This window comes from Oncorhynchus tshawytscha, linkage group LG23, assembly GCF_018296145.1.
Source record: "Oncorhynchus tshawytscha isolate Ot180627B linkage group LG23, Otsh_v2.0, whole genome shotgun sequence".
Classification (NCBI taxonomy): domain Eukaryota; kingdom Metazoa; phylum Chordata; class Actinopteri; order Salmoniformes; family Salmonidae; genus Oncorhynchus; species Oncorhynchus tshawytscha.
The window spans coordinates 11316756-11343136 of NC_056451.1; the positions used below are offsets into that span (position 1 = coordinate 11316756).

General features: G+C 42.3%; 1 protein-coding gene across 1 annotated transcript; it reads right to left on the reverse strand.

The window, feature by feature from the left end:
- Nucleotides 1–1428: 1428 nt before the first annotated feature.
- Nucleotides 1429–24749, reverse strand: ntrk1 (neurotrophic tyrosine kinase, receptor, type 1). The gene is made up of 17 exons (XM_024385875.1): nt 24369–24749; nt 19768–19842; nt 19100–19171; nt 15766–15834; nt 15252–15406; nt 14848–14990; nt 14370–14508; nt 9236–9568; nt 9026–9046; nt 8704–8762; nt 8474–8576; nt 7435–7587; nt 7143–7273; nt 6855–7027; nt 5123–5372; nt 4728–4886; nt 1429–2363 (listed from the first exon to the last, which is right to left on the reverse strand). Exons 1-17 carry the CDS (start codon nt 24566–24568, stop codon nt 2178–2180), a joined length of 2421 nt encoding a protein of 806 aa, XP_024241643.1. The 5' UTR covers nt 24569–24749; the 3' UTR covers nt 1429–2177.
- Nucleotides 24750–26381: the final 1632 nt, after the last annotated feature.

The following is a 26381-nucleotide window of genomic DNA, read 5'->3' on the forward strand; positions in this document are numbered from 1 at the left end:
AAATCCTCAGCAGTCTACACACAATACCCCACAATGACAAAGCTTTTTTTTTTCTGTATATTTTTTTTACATTTTAGCAAATGTTTTAAAAAATAAAAACAGAAATGCCTGTTTTTACATAAGTATTCAGGTCCTTTGCTATGAGACTCGAAATTGAGCTCAGGTGCATCTGGTTTCCATTGAACATTCTTGAGATGTTTCTACATCTTGATTGGAGTACACCTGTGGTAAATTCAATTGATTGGACATGATTTGGAAAGGCACACACCTGTCTATATAAGGTCCCACAGTTGACAATGAATGTCAGAGAAAAAAAACAAGCCATGAAGTTGAAGGAATTGTCCGTAGAACTCAGAGACAGGATTTTGTTGAGGCACAGATCTGGGGAAGGGTACCAAAACATTTATACAGCATTGAAGGTCCCTAAGAACACAGTGGCCTCCATCATTCTTAAATGGAAGCAGTTTGGAACCACCAAGGCTCTTCCTAGAGCTGAGCAATCGAGGGAGAAGGGCCTTGGTCAGGGAGGTGACCAAGAACCCAATGGTCACTCTGACAGAGCTCAAGAGTTCCTCTGTGGAGATGGAAGAACCTTCCAGAAGTACAACCATCTCTGCAGCACTCCACCAATCAGGCCTTTATGGTAGAGTGGCCAGATAGAAGCAACTCTTCAGTAAAAGGCACATGACAGCCCCCTTGGAGTTTGCCAAAAGGCACCTAAAGGACTCTCAGAACATGACAAACAATATTATCTGGTCAGATGAAACCAAGATTGAACTCTTTGGCCTGAATGCCAAGCGTCACATATGGAGGAAACCTGGCACCATCCCAATGGTGAAGCATGGTGGTGGTGGCAGCATCCTGCTGTGGGGATGTTTTTCAGCGGCAGGGACTGGGAGACTAGTCAGGATCGAGGCAAAGATGAACGGAGCAAAGTATAATGGGATCCTTGATGAAAACCTGCTCCAGAGCGCTCAAGACCTCAGACTGGAGCAAAGGTTCACCTTCCAACAGGACAACGACCCTAAGCACACAGCCAAGACTTCGGAACAAGTCTCTGAATATCCTTGTGAGCCCGGACTTGAACCCAATCGAACATCTCTGGAGAGACCTGAAAATAGCCGTGCAGCAATGCTCCCCATCCAACCTGACAAAGCTTGAGAGGATCTGCAAAGAAGAATGGGAGAAACTCCCCAAATACAGGTGTGCCAAGCTTGTAGCATCACACTAAAGAAGACTCAATGCTGTAATCGCTGCCAAAGGTGCTTCAACAAAGTACTGAGTAAAGAGTCTGAATACTTATGCAAATGTTTATTTCAGTTTTTTATTTGTAATAAATTTGCACCAAAAAATGTAAAACTATTTTTGCTTTGTCATTATGGGCTATTGTGTGTAGATTGATGAGGGGAAAAACGATTTAATCAATTTTAGAATAAAGCTGTAACGTAACAAAATGTGGAAGAAGTCAAGGGGACTGAATACATTCCCAAAGGCACTGTATAGTCTGCATTCCTCCAATCATGCAAAACCCTTCATCAGGACAACACCTGTTCAGTCACACAATAAAACACTCACAGTAAACACTTGACAGGTCTTCGCTGGCTCGTTCTTTTCCTCCCGCTCCCAGTCAGCGGCACACAGAGTTGGGGCTGGGTCGTCATGAGACGAGGCGAGCTGGGGTAGTAGGCAAAGCTGAAGCAGCATGGATGTTGCCAGTGTCCGTACAGTATGTCCAGCTTTAGGGTTAAAAAACAGTGACCGGGAAGTAGGAAGTAACCCCCATCTTCATAGTCTTCCCATCGCTTCAGGGTAAAGTTTCTCTGAGGCACAGATCTGGGATCAGCTTCCCCTCCCCCACTCCGATCTGTAACCATTAGTGGCCCAAAAATACCCAATATCAGCATCTAGGAGCAACTTCACCCTACTCCCTTCCCAACCCAATGGTACCGATCAGACTAGATCCTTGCTAAGTCTGGCCTGAGCAAATATCCAATCAGAGGGGGTGTCGGTGTGTTTAAGACCAATAGAGGTAAATGACGGCAATGCTTAGGTTCAGGATTGCCATCGCACAGTCCTTTACCTAACTCCCACCCCTTCCCAATACCTGTCATCCCTGACCGTAAGTTCCCCTACTTCCCCTTGCCTGGACACTGCCCCAGCCCCAGACCTCCCAACCTCTACCCCAGGATGTCTAGGTAGATAGGGGGGCTCTTGACAAGGGCAAGGAGGCGGCTGTGGATGTCCTTGATGACCAGCCTCTGCTGGGGCTCCCTTTGCCAGCAGCCCTGCATCAGGCCGTGCACCTCTTTGGGGCAAGTGCGTGGTCTCTCCAGCTCCCGGCCCTGTGTAATGCACTCGATAGCCTGTGGGGGTGCACATAGAGGCAGAGGGAGGGGGTTAGAATTAAAAGGTCTGCTAGCTTCAGTAACTCCAAGTTTTTGCAATGCCTCTTTATTTGGGGCTATTACCTCAGGGTTTGAATGTTTTCATGATTGTCACTTTTCATTAATTTGACCAGACAAGCTCAAGCTACGCTAGAGAGCTTAAGGTGAAGACACTTGGATAAGAACAATAAGTGGAGTTGTCAAGATGAGTCGACAACTTCTGCACAATTCTGGAGAACGTTCTGTGAGAACGAAAGATGTTGCCTCTAATAAGCTGGTGATCTTTCAAAAGAATGGAATGGTATTCATCAGAAAAATTGTCAAATTGACACATTCTTACACTTGGCATGGCTCGATGCATTTATCACTGTCAAGAACTGAATTGCACTATGCCTATTCCCATTCAAGGACTGCCCTTGGCCCCACATCACACAAAGAGCCAGCAACTTAACCCTTTTAAAGAGTTCAATATCCCTAACCTAATCCAATGAACTGAAGAGACATGTCAGCACTGAACCTCATGATACTATAATGCCCAGCTAGCACATTTGGGTCCTTGGAAGTTGTGGGAATGTACGTTTTTGGTTTCCCATTGGTTCTGGGAACGAGCCATACATTTCCTGACCAGTAAAGCAGAATGTTTTTTAAACGTTCTGAGATTTGAAGTGGTAATTTTGCCTGATATTTTTAGGTTCTGAAAACGTTTTACTATAGTTCCCTGAATGTTTTCCTCTTTTATTAACATTCTCAGAATGGAAATGATAGGTTATTTGATGGTAATTAAATAGCATTCTGATAACACTGCTAGCTTAGAATCATTTTTTTGAAACTCCAAGCACAGATAGGACTCATGGAAATGAATTTGCTTAGGCATTAATCATGTAAACATGTGTATTTTTTATTGTGGCACAGCGTCAGTGAGATTCAAACCTATGATCTTCTGTTCTTCAGCCATGGAATTTGTCCACTGCACTACCAGGATGGAGCTGCATGCCATGTTTGTTTTACTTATACAAAGCTGTACATTTTTGTCATTTTAGTTTATAACTTTTAGGAAACGTTCTGTCAAAGTAATGAAACACCAAGAAAATCATGTTTTTTTGTAAAGTTTCTTAAAAGTGCTGAGAATGTTTCAAAGCAACTATCCTGCACCATTCCCAGAAAGTTGTGGGAAGGTTGTATGCATAATAACCATAGGACAACCACGCTCTTACCGAGCTCTAAGAAACATAAGGTTCTCAGAACATTGTGTGCATCTTCATAAGTGAACAAAAATGTATAGTGACTTTCCAAGATGGCCGCCCGTCTCCTTATCTCAGGCCTAGATGGAGTGTTTGGGATGATTTATCCCTGCCTTCCCTAATTAGACGACATGATAATTACACATGTCCATCATTGGCGGGGAAGGATTAGGTTAACAAGGTTAAACGTCATTGGCCCTGGGCAAAGATGAGAGCCAATGAGATTAGAATTGAGTAGACGGGAAAATTGATCTACCCTCCACTTGAAAGGAAAGAGGGTTCTAGGCCATAATGGTGTGTTGCGGTCAGGACGGAGTCCACTTCTTGGGGTGCAACCTAAAATGGTTGGACTGGGTCCGCCATGATTACTATGAAGTCATTGATTGGCTGTATAGCAGACGGGAAATCCTAGTGCTCTAGTATCCTTCTATGACACTTCACCCCACTTCACCCTCTATCCACTGGCTGAATGATGATGTGGTACAGTATTTTATTTTTATTTTTTACTTTTTTATTTGACCTTTATTTAACCAGGCAAGTCAGTTAAGAACAAATTCTTATTTTCAATGATGGCCTAGGAACAGTGGGTTAACTGCCTGTTCGGGGGCAGAATGACAGATTTGTACCTTGTCAGCTCGGGGGTTTGAACTTGCAACCTTCCAGTTACTAGTCCAACGCTCTAACCACTAGGCTACCCTTACACGTTGCCTGGACACTGTTCCATTACTCAACTAGATATCAGAGTTATAGCTACTTCATTATTACTATGAATCTAGAAGGTTTTGATCACCAATACAAAGATGGCCCTTTTACAAAAAGAGGTAGGTGCTTATATTTGTCCTATTTCACATGTGAATTGGAAATGTGTTTTTGCATATCCCACTCTCCCTGAGACACCATCAGAGAGTAGGGTCACACCCAGAGTCTGCCATTATGAACAGCACCTGGAGAAATGAGCGTTGCTCAACGGCACGTCAACAGAGTCTTCCCCTTGTCAGCTCAGGGACTCGAACCGCCATTATTTCAGTTACTGGCCCAACTATCTAACCACCAGGCAACCTGCCACCCCATGTTGCTTCCTACCTAGTGCCCAGTTCCTTACCTCACTGTTGGAGAGCTGGTACCAGGGCTGTTTCCCATAGGTGAAGATCTCCCAGAGGACCACTCCAAAGCTCCAGATATCACTCTCCGTGGTGAACTTCCTGTACATGATGCTCTCCGGAGGCATCCAGCGAATAGGAAGCATCGTACGCCCACCCACCTGACAGGAGTGAGGTCAATGGTCATTCAATTGTACATTCATAGAATTATAATTAATATGACAATTGAGATGTACCATGCTACTTCATATGTGATAAGCCTATACATTGAAAATATCAAGATGTATTTTGTTGTACATAGAGTTGGATATACTCTGTTGTGAAATATTACATGACAATGGAGTGTTATATGACAAATCCCCACCCTAAAAAAGTATTTCACTACTTCCACCTTTACCCTGTAGTAGTCTGTGCTGTAGATGTCCCGGGACATGCCAAAGTCTCCTATCTTGACCATCAGACCCTCTCCCATATCTCCCACCAGGCAGTTGCGTGTGGCCAGGTCCCGGTGCACGAAGTGAAGGGAGGCCAGGTAGACCATGCCCGAAGCGATCTGGGCGGCGATGTGTAGCATCTGGGGAAGAGTGAGCTGGCCCAACGGGGGCATCTTCACCTCCTCCAGGATATGGGCATCTGGACCGTGCGCCCTGGTGGACACGGGGAGGAGAGGTCACGAACCTTTCGAGTTTTACAGGCTTTTTGGTGAACGGCATGTGACATACTTTGGCTGACATCCATCAGGACCTGTATTCACAGAGTCTCAGAGTAGTGTTTATATAGGATCACATAGCCTTTTAGATCAAAATGAATATATGGACCAGAAGACCTGATCCTGGATCAGCGCTCCTACTCTGAGATGCTTTGTGATATGGGCCCAGCTCTCCCAGATTAATTTAGGCTTCTGATTAGTCCTTTGATGCATGAACTTTTGCACCAACCTAGTGATGCAATATCAACATACAGTGACCAGATGGATGATTACTGCATGCAATCTGCAGATGGAACATGTTGGATGTATACGAGATCTTTTAAGTGTAATAGAGGCGGTCAGCTAGAGACCAAGCCATAACAAAACAACTTAACAAATGGTTAATAGGAAACATAAGGCTTGTTATACGCCTCGCATTCATTTGGAATAATTTGATTCCAAGATGCATGATAGCCTTACTCTTCAAACGTTCCACAGTTTCTCTCAATATGGCATCCACCCCACCCACTCTGACTTGTAGCTCACTCCCAATAAGCTCCTCGATGTGTCCATCAATCCTAATAGAAATGTGTCACTTGCAGGAAGTTATCTATTCTATCACTATTAGTTTAACAGGCAGGTGGTAGGGTAGACGAGCAGCTGCCTCATAGGCTAAGAGACACACATCCATTCTGTCTGCTTGGAAATGTGATTTCCATCTATCCATGAATCTGGATAGTGTGGGCTGTGTCTGTGTGCACATTGAGTCTCCATTCCCAGTCTGGCCCCACTGGACACCTGGCAGTGGCAGACATACACTGTCTATATCTGTTTCAATGGTGTCTCAGAGTACGTCCCAGGTGCAGCATGAGTGGTCATCTGCAGTATCAACGTGGTGCTCTGTCTGAGTGCTCAGTGAACATATCTCCTGCATCCATGTTGGACCAGATTGTCTTTAGAACTTCAGAGTGTAGACAGGCTACGAGAAGTTCTGCGGTCGACGTGGACATCTTCAATGATATGATATCCGAAATGCATCTAAAATCACATATTCAGTCATCCCAGATCACAGAAATGATTTGGTACTCTCACAACTAAGTGTCCTTAACCACTCCAACACATTGTTGGTCCATGTAGTCCACCCCAAGTGGGTTATTGCCTTGGGAACACAACAAGGTAGAGCAGCGAGGACGATGGTGTCTACAAGTGTGGCTTGGCATAGAAACAGTTGCATTTGTGTGGTTCATCAAGGTCAATTAAGTGGCTTTGCTGAAGAGCAGTGGACACAACGATGCAGAGATGTTAGAACAAAACCCTCGGCTTCTAAATAGTTACCATGCTGAAGCTAATAAGTAGAAGTTAACAGGGGAAGGTTAGCATGGGCGGCCATGAGGTTATCCCTGTGGGGATTTAAGTAGGAGGTTCTGTTTCTTTTCCATACCTGAGGAAGCGGTTGAGGTCTCCATGTCTCATGTATTCAAACACCATCGCCAGTGGCTCTCCGTCTGTACACACTCCATAGAAGCGAACAATGTTCTGGTGCTGGAGCACTGTGAGCAGCTCAGCCTCTCTCTGGAAGTCCTGCCGGGTCGACTCATTGGCATCCTTCAGAGTCTGACCATAGAGAAACACAGTCACGGGAGGATATGACATCATCATGTTTAGGAGGTCTAAACTTCATGTAATGCACCTCTGAAAGTGTGGCCATGGATGGAAGTCTCATGCATACCTTGATGGCCACCAGCATTTTGTCACTGTCCGGACTGAGGTTGGCACACTCTGCCAGGTAGACTTTGCCAAACGCCCCCTCACCCAATTCCCACTTCAGAACTACATCCTGTCTTTTGATGTGTTGCACACCTGTACATACAAAGAGAAAGGCTTTTAACATTGGGCCTTATAAAACATTGTAAGATCACTGCATTACCAACTTTATCTAGGAAAAACATGGTAGATATGAAATGCAATCATAATGAAGTTAGCACGTATCCAGTCCCTAGTTGTATTCTGATTCCACTCACACATGTCTTTGTCTTTGAAGATGCCACAGAAGTACTGGGGGTTCTCCACAAAGCTGGACATGCCAGAGTCGTCAGAGGAAGGAGGGCTGGTCCCAAAGTTCATGAAACGCAGTGACACAGCAAGATCATCCTCTGTTCCCAAGACAGATGAACCTGGAGAGAGAGAGAGAGACCTGAATGTGATACATCCATTTATTTTCCAGCAATTTATGGATGCATTGTTCAAATGTTGGAAGTGGACGTCGGAGCAGTAAGCAACTACTGTATTTTCTGCAAACAGTATTAACAATCGTAAAACCCACTCAACGAGAAAACCACAGAACCCCCAGAGCCCCTGATAGAAAATGGTGGATGGCAGCAAGCGAGGGGAAACGAGTTGGCCAGGAGGGGGGCCCACTTAGGCAATCAGACCCACTTAGGCACTTTCTGGGGGGGGTCCGAGAGGACCTATCACGCCTACAGGAGCTGGTCTCCATCAGTCTTCTTTAATGGCCAACGCTGCTGCTAGGGGCTCCTGATGCCGTTCACTGCTGTAATTAAGGCACTCTAACCCAGCTGTTGGGCTGACAATGTGCAAAGTTACAGCCTGGCGGAAACCCTATTTTTGCCTGGCCTCATGTGAATTACTTTTAGAAAGGAATACAATGCTTTCTGCGGAACTATTGGCCATTCCAATGTGATAATGAAATAAATGAGTTGGCATTGATGCTGGCTTTTGGTTCTTTCAGTTTGGAATGGATATGCGCTTTCAGAGTCTTTACCATTGGCAAAATGTCATATTCTCCTGGGGTTGTCTCGTATTGAATTATCCAGACAGGGAAATGCCAGAATTCAGTCTCAACCCTTCACTTTCTAACAACTGAGGTGTTTTGAGAACAGCTAACCCATCTCAGGTTGTTTCGTACCTGTCTTCTATGAAATCCCAAGTAACGTGTTGCTTACCCTCTGAGTAAAGGAGACTATAACTTGTTCAAAATGACAACCGACAGACACTACTGTGGTATTTGAAACACATTGCATAGTAGAGTGTGTCACTTACGGTGAATACCAAACTTGGACTGCTGGCCGCACTTGTTGATGACCAGTACCATCATAAGGAGGAAGGCGCAAGCAAACACAGCCAAACCCACTGCCACTGACACCTGCACAGAAACATAATTAGCATCAACATAGCTTAGCATAGCATAACAGAAATTTGCTAAAACATTAGCATTCCATACTGTATGTTATATTATTACTATGGTTCAGACCCATTGAATGGTGTCTCACCCCAAACACTCTGCTCTCCGTGTTCTCAGTGACATCCTCATTAGATTTGTTGGTGGGAACTGGAGGGAGCAGAAAAGGAATCATTAATGATGGATCGTTACTCACAAATCACCTTGATAACCACATATAAAGTATGCAAGACACTGACACAGTGTATAAAAAAAATGTGGGGGATACGTGGAGTATCTGAAAGCAAAATCCTGGGTAATTTACACTCTACTACCTGTGATAAGTATTTTTTGTTCTCGTTAGGTACAGTTTAGAAGGTTATCTGTTTCTACAATGTAATAATCACTGTCAAAATAATACTCAAAAGGCTTACGTGGATCACTTTCTTCAAGGACTGGCATGAAGAAAAGGAGAGGATGACAAATTTAGACTAAGTATGCAGTACATAATGAACATGCAAGCACATGAGACTGTATCTAACATAACACAAGTTAGTGAATAGTGAGGGTCAGTATCATTGAGATCCTATTCAATTACTATTATTATTATTATTATTCTATGACCTTTCATTTCAGACAATCACCTGGGATGATGCCCTCAGGATCAAAGGGGTCAAAGGGGTTGTCCATGAACATCCCCGTGGCCGTGGCTTGGTCCATGCCCAGTCTGTTCCCCACGATGATGGTGTAGAGGCCGTTGTTCAGGTGGGTGGGCTTATTGAGAAATAGACAACCGTGCTTCACAGAGCCATCGTCCGAGTCGGGAATGAACTGTGTGTAGGTGTAACGGCCCTCGGTCAGGTTGGAGCCGTTGAAAAGCCAGCGGATGGATGGCTCAGGGTTCCCATCCACCTTAAAGGGGAAACACCAGTGGTGCTGTTGCTCAGCGTTGTGCAGGAATATGATTTTGGATGGAACTGGATGGAAGACATGAGATGTGGTCCATTAGGATGTGTGAATGAGTAAGGCGATAAGGTGAAACAAAGGCTTTTTCTGAATTCCGAACATTGGTCAACCTACTGTACAGTGAGCAATACCCTCAAAATCGTTGACAATAAATGTGTGTAAATCATTAAACATGATATTAGAATGAGATCACATTTAGCTGAAATAATTATCCACAAAGCTATAACCATAGTTATCTACACATAAATGATCTCTTTGTACTGAATTTTCAGTTTACCACATCCAACCTGTTTCAGACAAAGTTATTTGTTGGTCAATAGAAGGTACAGCCTCATCCAAGTGCCCTATAGGTTCCTCCTATGAGTTTCCATGAATCAATGTTCTCCATCTACACTGTCAACCTGTTGACCTGGTATGAATAATGAATCCAGGTTTTGTTAGGGCCCCTAACCACAAGAGCTACCTGGAAGCACGGAGCCGACAAGAAGCCTCAGGAAATGGCTTCTTTAGATCGAAGACTATGCTGATGCAGAGAGACCCCTCACTCTGACAATTTCCACCGACCATTCCACTGCTCTTAACCTATGACCCTACTGCAGAACATGCTGTGCTAAAGGGATACCAAGGCATTTGTCTCTTTCCTCTTGAGATTATCTCTGAAAAGAGATGCTAAAGACAGTCATGGACGGCAAAGAAATAGCACAATTAGCACAATTAGCACAATCCATCGGGTTTGACTTAATGTCCCCAATTTAGTTAATAGAGAGTTAGAAAAGAGCACAATATGAGTTTTGTTGAACTCTGTATGAAATGAAATAATAAATTATAGTTAACCGTTAAACGTTTTCTTCGTAGATTAGATTTGTTTGATTGAGTCTTCTAATCGGTTTCTAGGGTGTAGTCTATATTTTCATTTTGAAAAACCTTTCCCAAACAAGTTTATTTTATATATATTACTGAACGGATGCTGACCTTGCAGCACCAATCGCCTGAATCACAGGAAGTGGTCAGACCAGCCACTCAACAGAGCAGAGCCCTGGCTGTAAACACTGCGCTGATCGGGGAGCTAATTAAGGGTAATTAAAGGCTAGCGGTTAATGAGTGTCCATCCACCAGGGGGACTGATGTTGATAGATTAGCCGCGCTAACGCACTTACAGGCTGCCAATCACTCCGGATGAATACTGTGTTCCGGAGTAGGAGGGAGAAGTCCATTAGCCGGGGCTCTTATCGAATCTTACCACGCTTATCAGCCCATTTTCCTCCCTACATTCATTAACTGTCCCTTGATGCTCATGCATTTGGCTGCAACTCTTTTTGGGATTTATTTTCCAATGAGTGTCACTGAGTTGGTGAAATGATATTGTTTGGCCAATATTTACTGTAATGTATTGCCAATGCATCAACACACTCTCTTCTGTGGCATCACAGTTTGCAGCAAATCAGATATTTTTCAGTAGCGAAGCTGGGCTAAGGCAAAACCACAGTCTCTGACAGTATGATGTCTCTTCTATAATCAGATGTATGTTTTGTTCTGTCATCTGTTTGAGGTCTTTGTCCGCCAAGGGTTGATAAATGAGAAGAATGCAACTATAAAAATAATGCATCACCAATGTAACGTTACAGTGATGTATTACTAATGCTGTGGCGACTCGTCATTCAGGGCAGGTGAGGCAGAGTCACCTGTTTTGAGCCCCACCTGTTTAGCTAAAAATATATACATATACAGTACCAGTCAAAAGTTTGGACACACCTACTCATTCAAGGGTTTTTCTTTATTCTTTACTATTGTCTACATTGTAGAATAATAGTGAAGATATCAAAACTATGAAATAACACATATAGAATCATGTAGTAAACAAAAAAGTGTTAAACAAATATACAAAATATATTTTAGATTTTAGATTCTTCAAAGTAGCCACCCTTTGCCTTGATGACAGCTTTGCACACCACAAGCTTCCCACAATGAATTGGGTGAATTTTGGCCCATTCCTCCTGACAGAGCCTACAGGTTTGTAGGCCTTCTTGCTCGCACACGCTTTTTCAGTTCTGCCCACAAATCTTCTATAGGATTGAGGTCAGGGCTTTGTGATGGCCACTCCAATACCTTGACTTTGTTGTCCTTAAGCCATTTTGCCACAACTTTGGAAGTATGCTTGGGGTCATTGTCCATTTGGAAGACCCATTTGCAACCAAGATTTAACTTCCTGACAGATGTCTTGAGATGTTGCTTCAATATATCCACATAAATCTCCTCCCTCATGATGCCATCTATTTTGTGAAGTGCACCAGTCCCACCTGCAGCAAAGCACCCCTACAACATGATGCTGCCACCCCCGTGCTTCCCGATTGGGATTGTGTTCTTCGGCTTACAAGACTCCCCCTTTTTCCTCCAAACATAACGATGGTCATTATGGCCAAACAATTCTATTTTTGTTTCATCAGACCAGAGGATATTTCTCCAAAAAGTACGATCTTTGTCCCCATAGTCTGGCTTTTTTATGGTGGTTTTGGAGCAGTGGCTTCTTCCTTGCTGAGCGGCCTTTCAGGTTATGTCTATATAGGACTCGTTTTACTGTGCATATAGATACTTTGTACCTGTTTCCTCCAGCATCTTCACAGGGTCCTTTGCTGTTGTTTTGGGATTGATTGCACTTTTCGCATCAAAGTACGTTCATCTCTAGGAGACAGAATGCATCTCCTTCCTGAGCGTTATGACGGTGGTGGTCCCATGGTGTTTATACTTGCGTACTATTGTGTGTACAGATGAAGGGGTACCTTCAGGCATTTGTAAATTGCTCCCAAGGATGAACCAGACTTGTGGAGGTCTACAATTTTTTTTTCTGAGGTGTTGGATGATTTCTTTTGATTTTCCCATGATGTCAAGCAAAGAGGCACTGAGTTTGAAGGTAGGCCTTGAAATACATCCACAGGTACACCTTCAACTGACTCAAATTATGTCAATTAGAAGCTTCTAAAGCCATGACATTTCCTGTAATTTTCCAAGCTGTTTAAATGCACAGTCAACTTAGTGTATGTAAACTTCTGACCCACTGGAATTGTGATACAGTGAATTATAAGTGAAATAATCTGTCTGTAAACAATTGTTGGAAAAATGACTTGTGTCATGCACAAAGTAGATGTCCTAACCGACTTGCCAGAACTATAGTTTGTTAACAAGACATTTGTGGAGTGGTTGAAAAAAGTTTTAATGACTCCAACCTAAAATACTGTATGCAGTGCATTCAGAAAGTATTCAGACCCCTTGACAAAGTACAGAGAGATCCTTGATGAAAACCTGTTCCAGAGCGGTCAGGACTTCAGATTGGGGCGAAGGTTCACCTTCCAACAGGACAACGACCCTAAGCACACAGCCAAGACAACGCATGAGTGGCTTCGGGACAAGTCTCTGAATGACCTTGAGTGACCCAGCCAGAGCCCAGACTTGAACCCGATCGAACATCTCTGGAGAGACCTGAAAATAGCTGTGCAGCAACGCTCCCCATCCAACCTGACAGAGCTTCAGAAGATCTGCAGAGAAGAATGGGAGAAACTCCCCAAATACAGGTGTGTAATGCTTGTAGCGTCATACCCAAGAAGACCTGAGGCTGTAATCGCTGCCAAATGTGCTACACCAATGTACTGAGTAAAGGGTCTGAATACTTATGTAAATGTGAAATTTCAGATATTTTATTTTTATAAATGTGTAAACAAAAAAACAGTTTTTACTTATGGGGTATTATGGGGTATTGTGTGTAGATTGATGAGTAAAATAGATTTTAGAACAATGTCATTTTTTTATTTAACCTTAATTTAACTAGACAAGTCAGTTAGGAACAAATTCTTATTTACAATGACGGCCTAGGAACAGTGGGTTAACTGCCTTGTTCAGGGACAGAATGACAGATTTTTACCTTGTCAGCTCAGGGATTCTATCCAGCATCCTTTCAGTTACTGGCCAAAAGCTCTAACCACTAGGCTACCTGCCACCCCAGTAAGGCTGTAACATAACAAAATGTGGAAAAAGTCAAGGTGTCTGAATACTTTCCGAATGCACTGTAGATATATATGCCCCGTTTATTTATCCTACTGTTCTGGATTGGTGTACAGAGAGAATACTCCAAGAACTACCCATGTTCTGAATTCTGTCGCGGTACATTTCAAAAGTGTTGAACAAATAGTTACATTGACAACGTCCGTCTTAGCTGACTCGTTAAAATGTCTTTATCGAAATTATGGATGGGCCCTTATCCGCTTATGAGGCTGAATGAACTGTTTGGCTGCCAGACAAGCCTCTGCTGATAGCCAGGTGTAGCGGTGGTAAGGATTCACTCCATGGTGCTGAAAAGAAAACTCTGCTGTTGGAACAGAAGACTCTTAACAGTTTGTGAGCACCGTTTGTCACCGTTATAGTGAAATTAATGTATTGTTTAGTGTTGTGTTATGTAGTGGCTTTGCTGGTATGCATTTTTTTTTAAAGTATCAATGTTTGCTCCACCAAGATTTACATGCTAAAATCCCTACTGTAGTCATGTATTATTGAGTGACAACTGATAACAATACTAATTGAAACAAAAGACCTGTGGCATATTAAAGCAAAGTGACAAGGTGGGCTTATTTTTTGCCACAATTATTAATACAAAGTATTTAATTCTGGGGAATGAATGTCTGGCTATAAACATTGCTGCGATAGGAAAATTGACACAATTTTTCTCTCCCTCTACCTCCCCTGCTTTCATTGCAGTATGACAGCTCTCACTGAGTCTTTCAGCTTTCAACACCCTGACAGCTTTAATAGTTCATTGGCACTTACATTCAATGTCCAACGTCACTTTCTCTTCCCCAGGCCCGGCCCGGTTCTCTGCCTCACAGGTCAAGTTGTGCAGGTTGTCTTCTGAGGACATGTTCCACAGCTGCAACTCCAGCTCCAAAGTGGAGCCCCAGAACCTCTCCTGCAGATGGAACAAGACGCAGAGGACAACATGGGTTTAGCTACACATTACAGTTTACAACAATCATGGAGACATCTGAGATGCAAGGAGAGTCTGAATGATTATGACAATGTACACAATAAGGAAACCTAAACACCATAATTCTATTTTATTTTTAGTTGTGAATATTCCTTCATATATGACCCCGATCCTGTTACTAGTTTGTATTTAAACATATGTTGAACATATGTTAGGCATATTAAGGGGAACAAAAAGTGCATTGTGCAATATCTCAGAAAAATCACTGATCTAGCTGGTTTCCCCCAATCAGTATGTCCACGTGACATCATCACTCAGTACCTGTACAGTATAGCGAGACAGCAGTTTATTCGTGCGCCACCTCACTACAGGCATGGGCACTCCTGTCACCTGACACACAAATGTCAGGTTGCCTCCCTCCTGGACCTTGGTGTTGGCATGGACAATGGCGACATCCGGTACAGCTGCAAAACAATGGACCGAGACTGGGTTGGAAACTCTATGGTTTGGCCTGGGGTACTAAATGTTGATAAGGACGTTTAATAGCAATCCAATCAGCAATGCCACTAATGCAATTAAGTCTAATAAAGCCTTGTCAGACTATTTCTACAATGTTTGAACTATACGTGTATATGCTATTCATGAATATATTACTTAGTAATAATAAAGTAAAATCACATTTTTATCTCTAAACTGAGTTTAAAAAATCGATCAATTCAACTCACTGCAATTCTCCATCTCTAAGGAGTCTAACTGTAGGGCATGGCCATTTGAGAAGCATTGTAGCGGTTGGTTGTCGAGGTCACTGTGGTCGTTAAGCTGCCATTGCTGCAGCCAATGGATATCACAGGAGCATTCAAGGGGGTTGTCCCTCAAAACCCTGAAAGAGAACACAGAGAAAATCGGTCTCTTTTGTCCGAAAGTTTTCTCTCAATTGTGTAACCTTCTTGTTCTTTCTAAAGGTCTATACAAAGTATTCGAGGTCATTATTATCAAAGACGCACACAGCAAATAGAACATTCTAGAATTAATAGAGTGAATAGAGAGAAAAAACTCAATATAGAAAATGATTCATCAGTGAAATAAGTGTTGAAAATTTCTCTGCAATCAGTTCCAAAACAGAGTGGAATGGGTCTATTTTGCTCATACAAAGTGACCATCTTTGAGTAGATAGTTCAGTCACAGGTTGACTAGTTGAAGAGAGTACAGAAGTGATGTTCTGAGTGGTGTTTAACTCACAGGTTGAGCAGGGGAAGAAAATGGAACACCTTCCAACTGATATGCTCCAGGGAGTTAGATGCCAGGTTTCTGTGTGATACAATAAGGAGACAACATCCATCCAACAGGACATTCAGCATATAAATGGCAAAAAAAAATCTAAATACAGTATTATACAATTTGTTGTTGAGCCTATGATTCCCCACCCTCGTTTCACCCATGTTGAGTTTTGCATAAGAATGGTCTGTGCATGGCAAACAGCTCAATATTTAAAGCAAAAGAGGCCATTTTGTTTTTGCACTGTTTCCACATGCTCGTCTTTGTACGTCCAACGTGTCAAGAGTCCTCACATTCACGCACAAACAATCAGCAGTCACTACAGCCTGGCTGCTTGTTGTGTTTACACACGTCTTTGTCATATCTATTCAAATGAGTGTTTCTGTTCTACCGCGCGTCTGACACCTGTTGCTTTCTCAAACGCTGCCACAATGAGGACAAAAAATCAAGTCTGTAATATACTTTTTTTTGTCTTATCTATAATATTTTGGGGTGAGGGTGAAGTAAATAAACATTCATCTGGAGAGATGGTTTTGTAAAATGTGTGTGTTTATGTTGTTGAAATAAATCATATTGAACTAATCCCATGATATGTTCACTCACTGCAGAACAATGCGGACCTACGGAATTACTCTCTGGGTGGACACATTAGTGCCTCCAAATGTACTCTGCTCAATTACCCAGGCAAGTCTTTTACATCAAGTGCTACATTCACAAACGTCATTGGCTCACCTCTCGCTGTTGTCTCTCCGTTCTGTACATTAGGTGATTAGCCCAAACACTTCTCTGAGACGGTGGGCGCTATACTTGGCCATCGATCACTACTAGAGTGCTCGAGTTATATTAGCCTGATGATGCTGCTTGTACTTGTAAGAGGAGAAAGGAGAACAGGTTTCTACTCATATCAAATACTGTGTATTAGGAGTATGAGGTTAATTAATTTGATCAAAAATATGAAATATTGTGGCCGATTTGCAGTGGATTTCTGAGGCATCCCCTATGTATCCCTATTGTATCTCTTTAAACGTGCTGCAGATCACCATGACTGCTCTGAAATGCGTCTGTGCTGACAGAGGGTGTAAACAAAACCTCTCAGAAGATGACAGCAGACCACACTGGGGAGCCCACTCATGCAACTGATACATATTCACTCTGGCAGGGCCAATGGGGGCCAGCAGGGGTTCAATTATTTGTTTTCCTTGCTCCCAAAAGTTCATGTCAGATGGGTTAGCCATTGGGGCTTATCTATTACCAGCTCGATTCCTCCCAGGCCACAGGGGGAGGGAAGATGGCCGGGAATGGCAGCTGCTCCTAGCATCTTAATTTATAAACTGGGTGGTTCGAGCTCTGAATGCTGATTGGCTGACAGCCATGGTATATCAGACCGTATACCATGGGTATGACAAAACATAGTAGTAGTTAGTTACGTTGGTAAGCAGTTTATAATAGCAGTAAGGCACCTCGGGGGTTTGTGATATATGGCCAAAATACCACGCGTCGCGTTGCGTCGTGCGTACGAACGACCCTTAGCTGTAGAATATTGGCCATACACCACACCTCCTCGGGCCTTATTGCTTAAATATCTTAAGGATCAAGGAAGGGGGTACAGTATCAGAGCCCCCCCCTCCCATGTTCTCACCCGTTTTGGGTGACACACATCTGTTACACCCCACAGCCCCCTCTTTGAAATATTGATTAAGCGATAATGGACCCTTAGTGGAGTGTATTTATTATGCAGCAGTTGTCGATAATCCACCAAAATGAGCGAGTAAATGGTGACTGGTGGAAGTCTTCTCCGATTTCGCCAGAACCCCCCGCCCCACCACCCCACCACCTACCCTGAACCCCTTTCAGAGCCCTTCCCATTACACCCACTCCTCCTCCCAAACCGCCTGTCTTTCAGATGAACAACATCGGACATGTCACACCCGTTTAGTAAGATGATGAGGACAAGATGGCGGAGATAAGGGTCAGCTACTGATGGAGGGATGATTGCCATGGATACAGGCAGTATTGGGGAAGCTACTCTGAAAATATTGTTTACCAAGCTACCAATTACTTCACACTGTAAGAAGTTAAGCTACCGTTAAGAGAAACATAGTTTGATTAACTAAAGTTACTTTGAAAAAGTAGTTCACTACATCCAAACTACTTTGTGTGGAAATTAACATATCGAAGTCGGAAATGTCATAGACTACAAATTGCAAAAACAGTTCACTCTGGGGTCAGATGTTAACAGAATTAAGGGGTTATATTACCAACCACAGTTTTAGTTGTTATCCTATTAAAAACTAAAACAATGTTTTAAGTGAGAATTAGGCAGGTCTGATGACGAAAAAGTAAGGAAATTCTTGCCTACTTCACCCATATTTTGTTTTATTTTCACCAAAAAAAGTTGTGTGTAGTTCCAGTAGTTAGCTGCCCCGCTTCATGATTTAAATGGCATTGACTACTGAAAACACTACCAAGATTTGAATTTAGTTCAACTACAACCCAGTTACTGCTAAATGTAGTTCAATTACTAGTTGAACAACGTGTAGTTCACTACTCCCCAACACTACATATGGGCAACACTAATGTTAGTTTGTAGTTGTTATTTTTCAGTGTGCTGTACGGTGTGTCTTTAGAAGGGAGTTGAAGGATTCCATTTGTGGGAAAGTTTGGATCACAGAGTTAGAAACACAAACATCAGAAAAATAATCTACAATTCACCCATCAGTGTTTGTTTTTCTAATATAGTTGATTCAAACGTTCTAACAAGAGGAATCCAAGTCATTTCAATATGCTAAAAGTGGTCCCATATCTAGTGCATTGATAGTGACTACATTTGTTAAAACAGGTTGGTCTACATTGTATCAACCCAATCCTTTTAACTTTAAATTGAAATGGCAGGTTTCTTGTAAAACAAATGTAACACACTGTTAAAGAGGTAAGAATCTGAGGTAAGAATCTGAGGTAAGAATCTTGAGGTAAGAATCTGAGGTAAGACCCACTACTATCGAGCCTCTGATACTACACCAATGCATTCTGTGCCTTAATAACTTACACAGTGTCATTGTTGAATAAAATGGTATCAAATTAATTATGATTACATTTCAATCATTTCAAACTGTATTTCAGCAGAAATCTATTGTTATGCAATTGTTATATTTTTGCAGTGACTCTGCTGAATAATAAGCTCAAGATCTCAAGGCTCGGGAGGCTTCCCCTTAATTGACAGCAACAAAGAGCCTGACCCAAGCATGGGTCGAGACATGAAAAGGAAAGACAATCCCTCTGTAAAACCAAGGACACTTACACATATTGGAGCTTGAGGTTGTGTTGGAAAGCATTCGCCGAGATGTACGCCAGCCTGCAGAACGTGACCGTGCTGGGGGGTAGAAACACGACAGACAAACAAAAGACAGAACAGGAAGTGTGAATCACTGATTATGCTACTAATTAGCCACAGTAAACCCATAGTGTGTATATTAACCAGTCTGTAATAGCTGTATTAGTTAGCGCCAGACCATTTCCTTTCTTTGAATACGGTAGTGGTAAGGTACTCAGAGGAAGGATTGAGAAGAAATGACTGTACAGGACTGCAGGTTATGGTGCAGAATAATGGCTAATGTGCAACACAGGAGGTTTACCCCCTTGATTGAAAGAGCCATAAAGGGAATGAAATGTTGAGTTGTAAAGTTTTGTACTGCAGATTGCTATAACAAGGTAGAGGGCACATTGGAGAGGATGAATAGGGAGGGATTATGTACTACAAGGTGGAGTGTAGAGAAGACCACTCACTCAATGACAGGACCAACCAAACATTTAAAGCCAAGTCAATCAAATCAACTGCTAGGTGTATTGTAGAACATTTAGCATATGTATGCATGTCATTGCAGTAATACAAACAGACATCTACAAACACATTATCATACACCTTTAGAAAAATACTGTACATATTACAAATTATGCAAAGTTACTCACAGATTCTTCAACTCTCTATAATTGGCCAGGTCTACTTCTGTAATGTTCTCCAAGTCGGCTTGATTTTCGATGTAACTGGGCAATAAAACAAAAAAAGAAATACAATGTCAAATTAAAAGGAGACATTTAATTATGGCATTCAGAGTTGATTTGAGTACATTTTTTTTTTAAAGCAACAGAAAAACAACTGAAAAGTAAAATACAATAATACTGTCTAGGAACAATGAGTTGTGTAGGCCTATTATAAACAACAAATTGATTTGTTTAAACGTGATGAAAGCCCTAAAAAGATACCCAAATTGACATCAGTACAGCACAGAGTATTATATTTTATAGTGAAATTCATGAGTGCATTGTCCAAACCATGGGCCTTTGTGGGCAAGAGCCTGACAACGGATAGCAAAAACCACACCAAGGCAGATGCAAAGAAAACAAACCACAAAGCTAATATCAAAACTAAATATACTGTAGAGAAGACTTGGTAAAAACATTTGTCTTCTTGTGAGACACTCAGTTGATATTGCTGATGGTAAATTCTTTTCAATTAGTCATTTTCCACTTTTCCAGACGAACCTATTATTTCACGAGAGGACAGTATGTCAACTCAACACTCATTTAACACAAGGTCACTTTTCCCTACTCTTGAACTACAGTATCTTGAACCTCTTTGTATGTTCAATCTTAGAACAAAAATGTGCTATCTAGAACCTAAAAGGGTTCTTTGGCTGTCCCCATAGTAGAACCCTTTGAAGAACCGTTTTGGTTCCAGGTAAAAACCCTTTTTTGGGTTCCATGTACCCCTACACAGAGGGTTCTACACGAAAAGGGTTCTCCTATGTGACAGCTGAAGAATCCCTTTCGAATCCTTTTTTGTAAAAGTGTACAGATGTAGGACTTAATTTGAGCCAGTTTGCTACAGCAGGAAAATAATCTTGCAGCAACAGAAAATGTGAATTATTATGCAGATTATATTTATTGAAAATTTTGTGGGTGTTGATACATTTTCCATAAGGGAAAATCAAGTCTGAAATGTCTAAATGTAATTACAAACTTCAGAAGCCTTTTTAAACCTCAAATACACCACAAGTTAAAAGTTATCCTGCAACTGGGTGATCAAATTAAGATCCTACATATGTACACGACGTGGCCAGAAAAGTACATTTTTATGTGGACTGTTATATACCATCTATGATATTTCACCATTACTGTATAAATAACCAGACGTAAAGCAGCATAAAAGGACCAAGGGGAAAATATTTTCCTCCACTTGAACAATTTTATCAAGAAAAATTCCAAACTTTATTCACATACAGTATAGCCAAATATGACAGCTTAAAAAAGCAGCACTCAACCCTTTTTCATGACAATACCTGGGAAATTGGTCATGTATTTTCATTGGTATCTGGTTGACATGACGACCGATAACCAGATTACAACCAGGTGAAGACTTCTCTTTCTGATCACTAAAATTGTCCTTTTTACAGTCAGTATACAACCTGACCATGACGTAACAAAAGACATCAGCCAGACATCATTGCAGACAGTTTTTCCATCACCAAATATTTCCTTCTTTAACAGTGGGGCACTATTGTTTCAGTCTGTCACTGAGCAACACAGATATTTATTGGACCCACGGAGCAGTAATGTAATTGCAGGACAGGTGGAATGAGAATCAGCAATTGCCCCTATGCTTATTGGATTGAGCCAAGTGGGTCATATTTCATCTAGTGTTCTCAGGCGGGCATTCGCTGCAAATTCGCAACATTTTATTTATAACTTAACAAATTATGAATTTGGGCCCCTGTTCCACAGTTAATGGTTTCTTGTTTGTTCCGCTGAAACAAATGCCCGAACGAGCAGCTCTTGCTTATTGATTGAATTGATTCAGAATGAATTTAGCAGCTCTGCTGGAGTTCTAAGTAACATGTTTTGCCACAGGTACTGAGAAGAGAGAGAGAGACAGAGAAACAGAGAAACAGAGAGAGAGCGAGAGAGAGAGAGAGAGAGAGAGAGAGGTATAGAGGGAGAAAGTCAAGTACTAGCTGGACATGCTGTAGATGCAGTCTCCCCCTTAACAAGCCAGATCGTGTGTTAATTGTTGAGAGCAATAGAGAGGAACAAAGACAGAACAGCGTGGGATTACAGCAAACAGCATTTAGTTCTGTGTTCCATTTTCAGTACTGTATTGCCTAAGTATAACAGACATTTTCCAATTATCTGAAAAGAGTGGACAAAAGTGTGTACTGTGAAGTAAAAGATAACTCCTAAAAGATGCATCCTCCAACTTTTGTATAGTTTCAGCCAGTTTTGAAAGTGGTGAGCTGAAAGTGGTCCCCATTTTTCATCTAATTGTGTACTATGTCATCCATTTCGTGTGACATGTTACACATTTTTCAATTGGTATGAGATCATATGAATGTTGCAATTCGTGTGATATGTAACAAATCCAACTCTGGATCCCGTAACGCATATTTAGGTGGAGTGTACTGTGTACCCTTTAAGATATTATATATGTGTCTCTTCTATGGCAGTTTTATTTAAGTATATATACTCTGTTGGCTAATAGTCCTTCAGGGAACCACAGGCCTCCTTTAAAACAACATGTTCTCAACAGGTTTGTGAGGATGACCCTCACCAGGCAAGGATGTATGTATCTGAACACCTTGCTGTGAGAGTATCAGTGAAGAGTATCAGTGAAGAGTATCAGTGAGGGAAACCAGTGAAGAGTATCAGTGAAGAGTATCAGTGAGGGGTATCAGTGAAGAGTATCAGTGAAGAGTATCAGTGAAGAGTATCCGTGAGGGATATCAGTGAAGAGTATCAGTGAAGAGTATCAGTGAAGAGTATCAGTGAGGGATATCAGTGAAGAGTATCAGTGAGGGATATCAGTGAAGAGTATCAGTGAAGCGTATCAGTGAGGGAAACCAGTGAAGAGTATCAGTGAAGAGTATCAGTGAGGGGTATCAGTGAAGAGTATCAGTGAAGGATATCAGTGAAGTGTATCAGTGAGGGATATCAGTGAAGAGTATCAGTGAAGAGTATCAGTGAAGAGTATCAGTGAGGGATATCAGTGAAGAGTATCAGTGAAGAGTATCAGTGAGGGATATCAGTGAGGGATATCAGTGAAGAGTATCAGTGAAGAGTATCAGTGAAGAGTATCAGTGAGGGATATCAGTGAAGAGTATCAGTGAAGAGTATCAGTGAAGAGTATCAGTGAGGGATATCAGTGAAGAGTATCAGTGAAGAGTATCAGTGAGGGATATCAGTGAGGGATATCAGTGAAGAGTATCAGTGAAGAGTATCAGTGAAGAGTATCAGTGAGGGATATCAGTGAAGAGTATCAGTGAAGAGTATCAGTGAGGGATATCAGTGAGGGATATCAGTGAAGAGTATCAGTGAAGAGTATCAGTGAAGAGTATCAGTGAGGGATATCAGTGAGGGATATCAGTGAAGAGTATCAGTGAAGAGTATCAGTGAAGAGTATCAGTGAAGAGTATCAGTGAAGAGTATCAGTGAGGGATATCAGTGAGGGATATCAGTGAAAAGTATCAGTGAAGAGTATCAGTGAAGCAGTATCAATATCAACACAGTCCCACAGACCTGATCACTCCACTACCACCATCTCTGCTCTTATCGATAGTATTCCCTTACAGTGCATTCGTCCCCAGTTCAGCCCCGTGCGAAACCACCAGACACAAGATCAAACAATCTCTTTAACCCCAACTCAAAGCGGGGGAGTTCAGTTCGGTGAGTTCTTTGAGTGGAATTTGTTCACTGGAAACAAAAATTGAGAAACTCCAGTTGTACAAATCATGGAAAGAGGGCTAAGAGTAGAAGTCTCTGATAAGATTTAAGACGGATCATCCGGGTGCATACTTTGATACATACTCTTTGAATCTCATGGACTTTTCATCTTTAATAAGTGTAATAACAGTTCTGTGAAACTTCACAAAAAGTGCCTGCACACTTTTTAGGGGTGTTTTTTTTCCCAGTTTTTTTGGGGGCGGCAGTGTAGCCTAGTGGTTAGAGCATTGGACTAGTAACCGAAAGGTTGCAAGTTCAAATCCCCAAGCTGACAAGGTACAAAATCTGTCGTTCTGCCCTTGAACATGCAGTTAACCCACTGTTCCTAGGCCGTCATTGAAAATAAGAATTTGTTCTTAACTGACTTGCCTAGTAAAATAAAGGTAAAAAAAAAAAAATCTAATTTGCAGAAGCAATCATCAAAGCAAGAACACCAATCAAATGAACTCCGTTATCTAACCAGCTCATCACCATACTAACACACTGAAGGCCGGTGGTCATACAAAAGGTACTCAATCCATAGGGTTACATAACTCCCCTCTCAAATCGCCTTGATTAAACCCCCTACTGGACTATATGGACTATATTCACCATCTCCAACGTCAGCTCATCAAAGCAACAGATTAACCATAATGCCAACCCAACTCATTATCAACACTGACAGACACCCCATCCAAGACTGAGCCAACAGATAGATAAGCAGAACATGAGCACTTGACACACAACAAACCCAGCAGACAACAAACCCAGCAGACCCAATCAACCCACCAACCATCCAAGCAACCAACTGCACTCACATTTCCGTGACATTCTCGCTCTCCTGTAGTGCCAACGCGGGTATAGTGGCAATGCCATTGGGCTCCAGGCACTGCAGCATGGCGAAGGAGCACCGGCAGGCGGATGGGCACCCTCCCAGGGCTGGTACTGCCAGGGTGATTGCCAGTAGTACCAGAGCCATTGGGGCTACCCATGGAGCAGAACCCACAACCACTGCCATGATGATGAAGATTGTGGAGGGGCAGCTCAGAAAGTTGTCAGTGCAGACTGAGACAGAGTAGAACTAAACAGGAGAACAGACTGGAAGGCTCCACACAAAGCAGATCTTCTCTGGGCTGACTCGCAGGGTTGTGATCCCAGCCAGGAGTCTCTGGTATTGAGCCACAGCAGCAGCGAGCAGCAGGAGCGAGGCAGGCAAGGGGCCCTGGGGATGCTGGTGGGCTGCAGCCTCCCCACCCTCACTCCCTCCTCCCTTCTCCCTCTCTCTCTCTCTCTCTCTCTCTCTCTCTCTCTCACTCTCTCTCGGAGGGAGGGGCAAGGCAGGCCATTAGTTGACTGTGTGGGAGAGCCATAGTCACCAGACACCTCAGAGAGAGAGAGGGAATTGGGGGGAGAAAGAGATGGAATGGGATGAGGGAGATATGCTCTCCTGCCTCTGAGTGAGATATCTCCTGTCCCACCAGTGGTTGCAGGTGTGAGACAAGTAAGGAGTCAGGGTTCTTGGGTACCAACCAGTCTCATGCAGTGAAGATGGTTGCAAATGGTGAATCCATCTATCTGCAAGGGTTTATGAATGAGGTGACTTCCCTTGTAGGTTTGTGATATCAGAGCTAACAAGGGATTTAGTGGTGGTTGTGGACAAATCGGGGAAGATACAATACTAGGAAACCCTAGTCAACACAACAGGCTATGAGGCGGTCAATCACTTTTTGACAGGGTTATTATGCATGTAATTATTTCATTTATTTACAAAGGGGTAATTGTTACACTATTTTGTGTAACAATGTGTAACAATCAAGCATTCCTACTGGACGATTAACGTATAATGTGATTTTGAATGATGTATTAACCCCCCCCGCTTTTGTGTTCCAGGCAGACGCCCACAGAAAGTGATGCAGTGCAGAATCATGGTGGATCCATGTTGCAACAGAGCTTAAGGCTGAAATGTTTCATTAGAGCACATGGCAAATGGACTTTGTGCTGTATGACTAAGTGATCCAATATACTGGCCTGTGTCCTTACTTGTTCCCCTTTTTGTTTGTTTTGTAATGTTGTGTGATGGTTTTAACTAACATGGATTTTAAGCTAAACGTAAGAGAAAAGGATGTTTATGTAAATGAAATATGGAGACGATGAAATCGAATTCAATTGGGAAACTTTGTTCTGAAACCTTGGTAAACAACATGCCTTAAAGTAAATGTGTTGAACTGTCCTTTTGTTGTTTGCCTCTGTTTTCACAATGCCTGCTCAACCCAAACCCAGATCCTGTCACTTTTCTACCTTGTGACATAGTCATAAGACAGGGTTAGCATGATTATTTGAAAAACTCATGTCGGAATATAATTTGGCTCCAATTTTTCTCAGCAGAATGTTATTCGAAGAAGGCTAAAATTGCTCACTGCAAAATCGCAAAGAGAATCATATAGAATTAGCATTGCTTTTGTGGCCCTCCATCTCTTGACGTCTATGAGACGGAGCCAATTTTTACCCCAGGGACAAATAGTATACCCCACCCCCATCCCTCTTAGTCATCATACACATGAATAAGGTCATAGTGTCCTGACCACAATTACCAGCTATCAGCTGAATTGCCATTTCTGCTGCAGTAGTCAGGAGATAGTGATGGCTCAGGACTTCCTCCCTACTCTCCGTACTTTAACTGAGCTCAGCAAGGCAAGGCGGGAAGGCAATAACCATTTTCACAAGTGTTCTACTCAAATCAAATCAAATTGTATTAGTCACATGCGCCGAATACAACGGGTGTAGACCTTACAGTGAAATGCTTACTTACGAGCCCCTAACCAACAATGCAG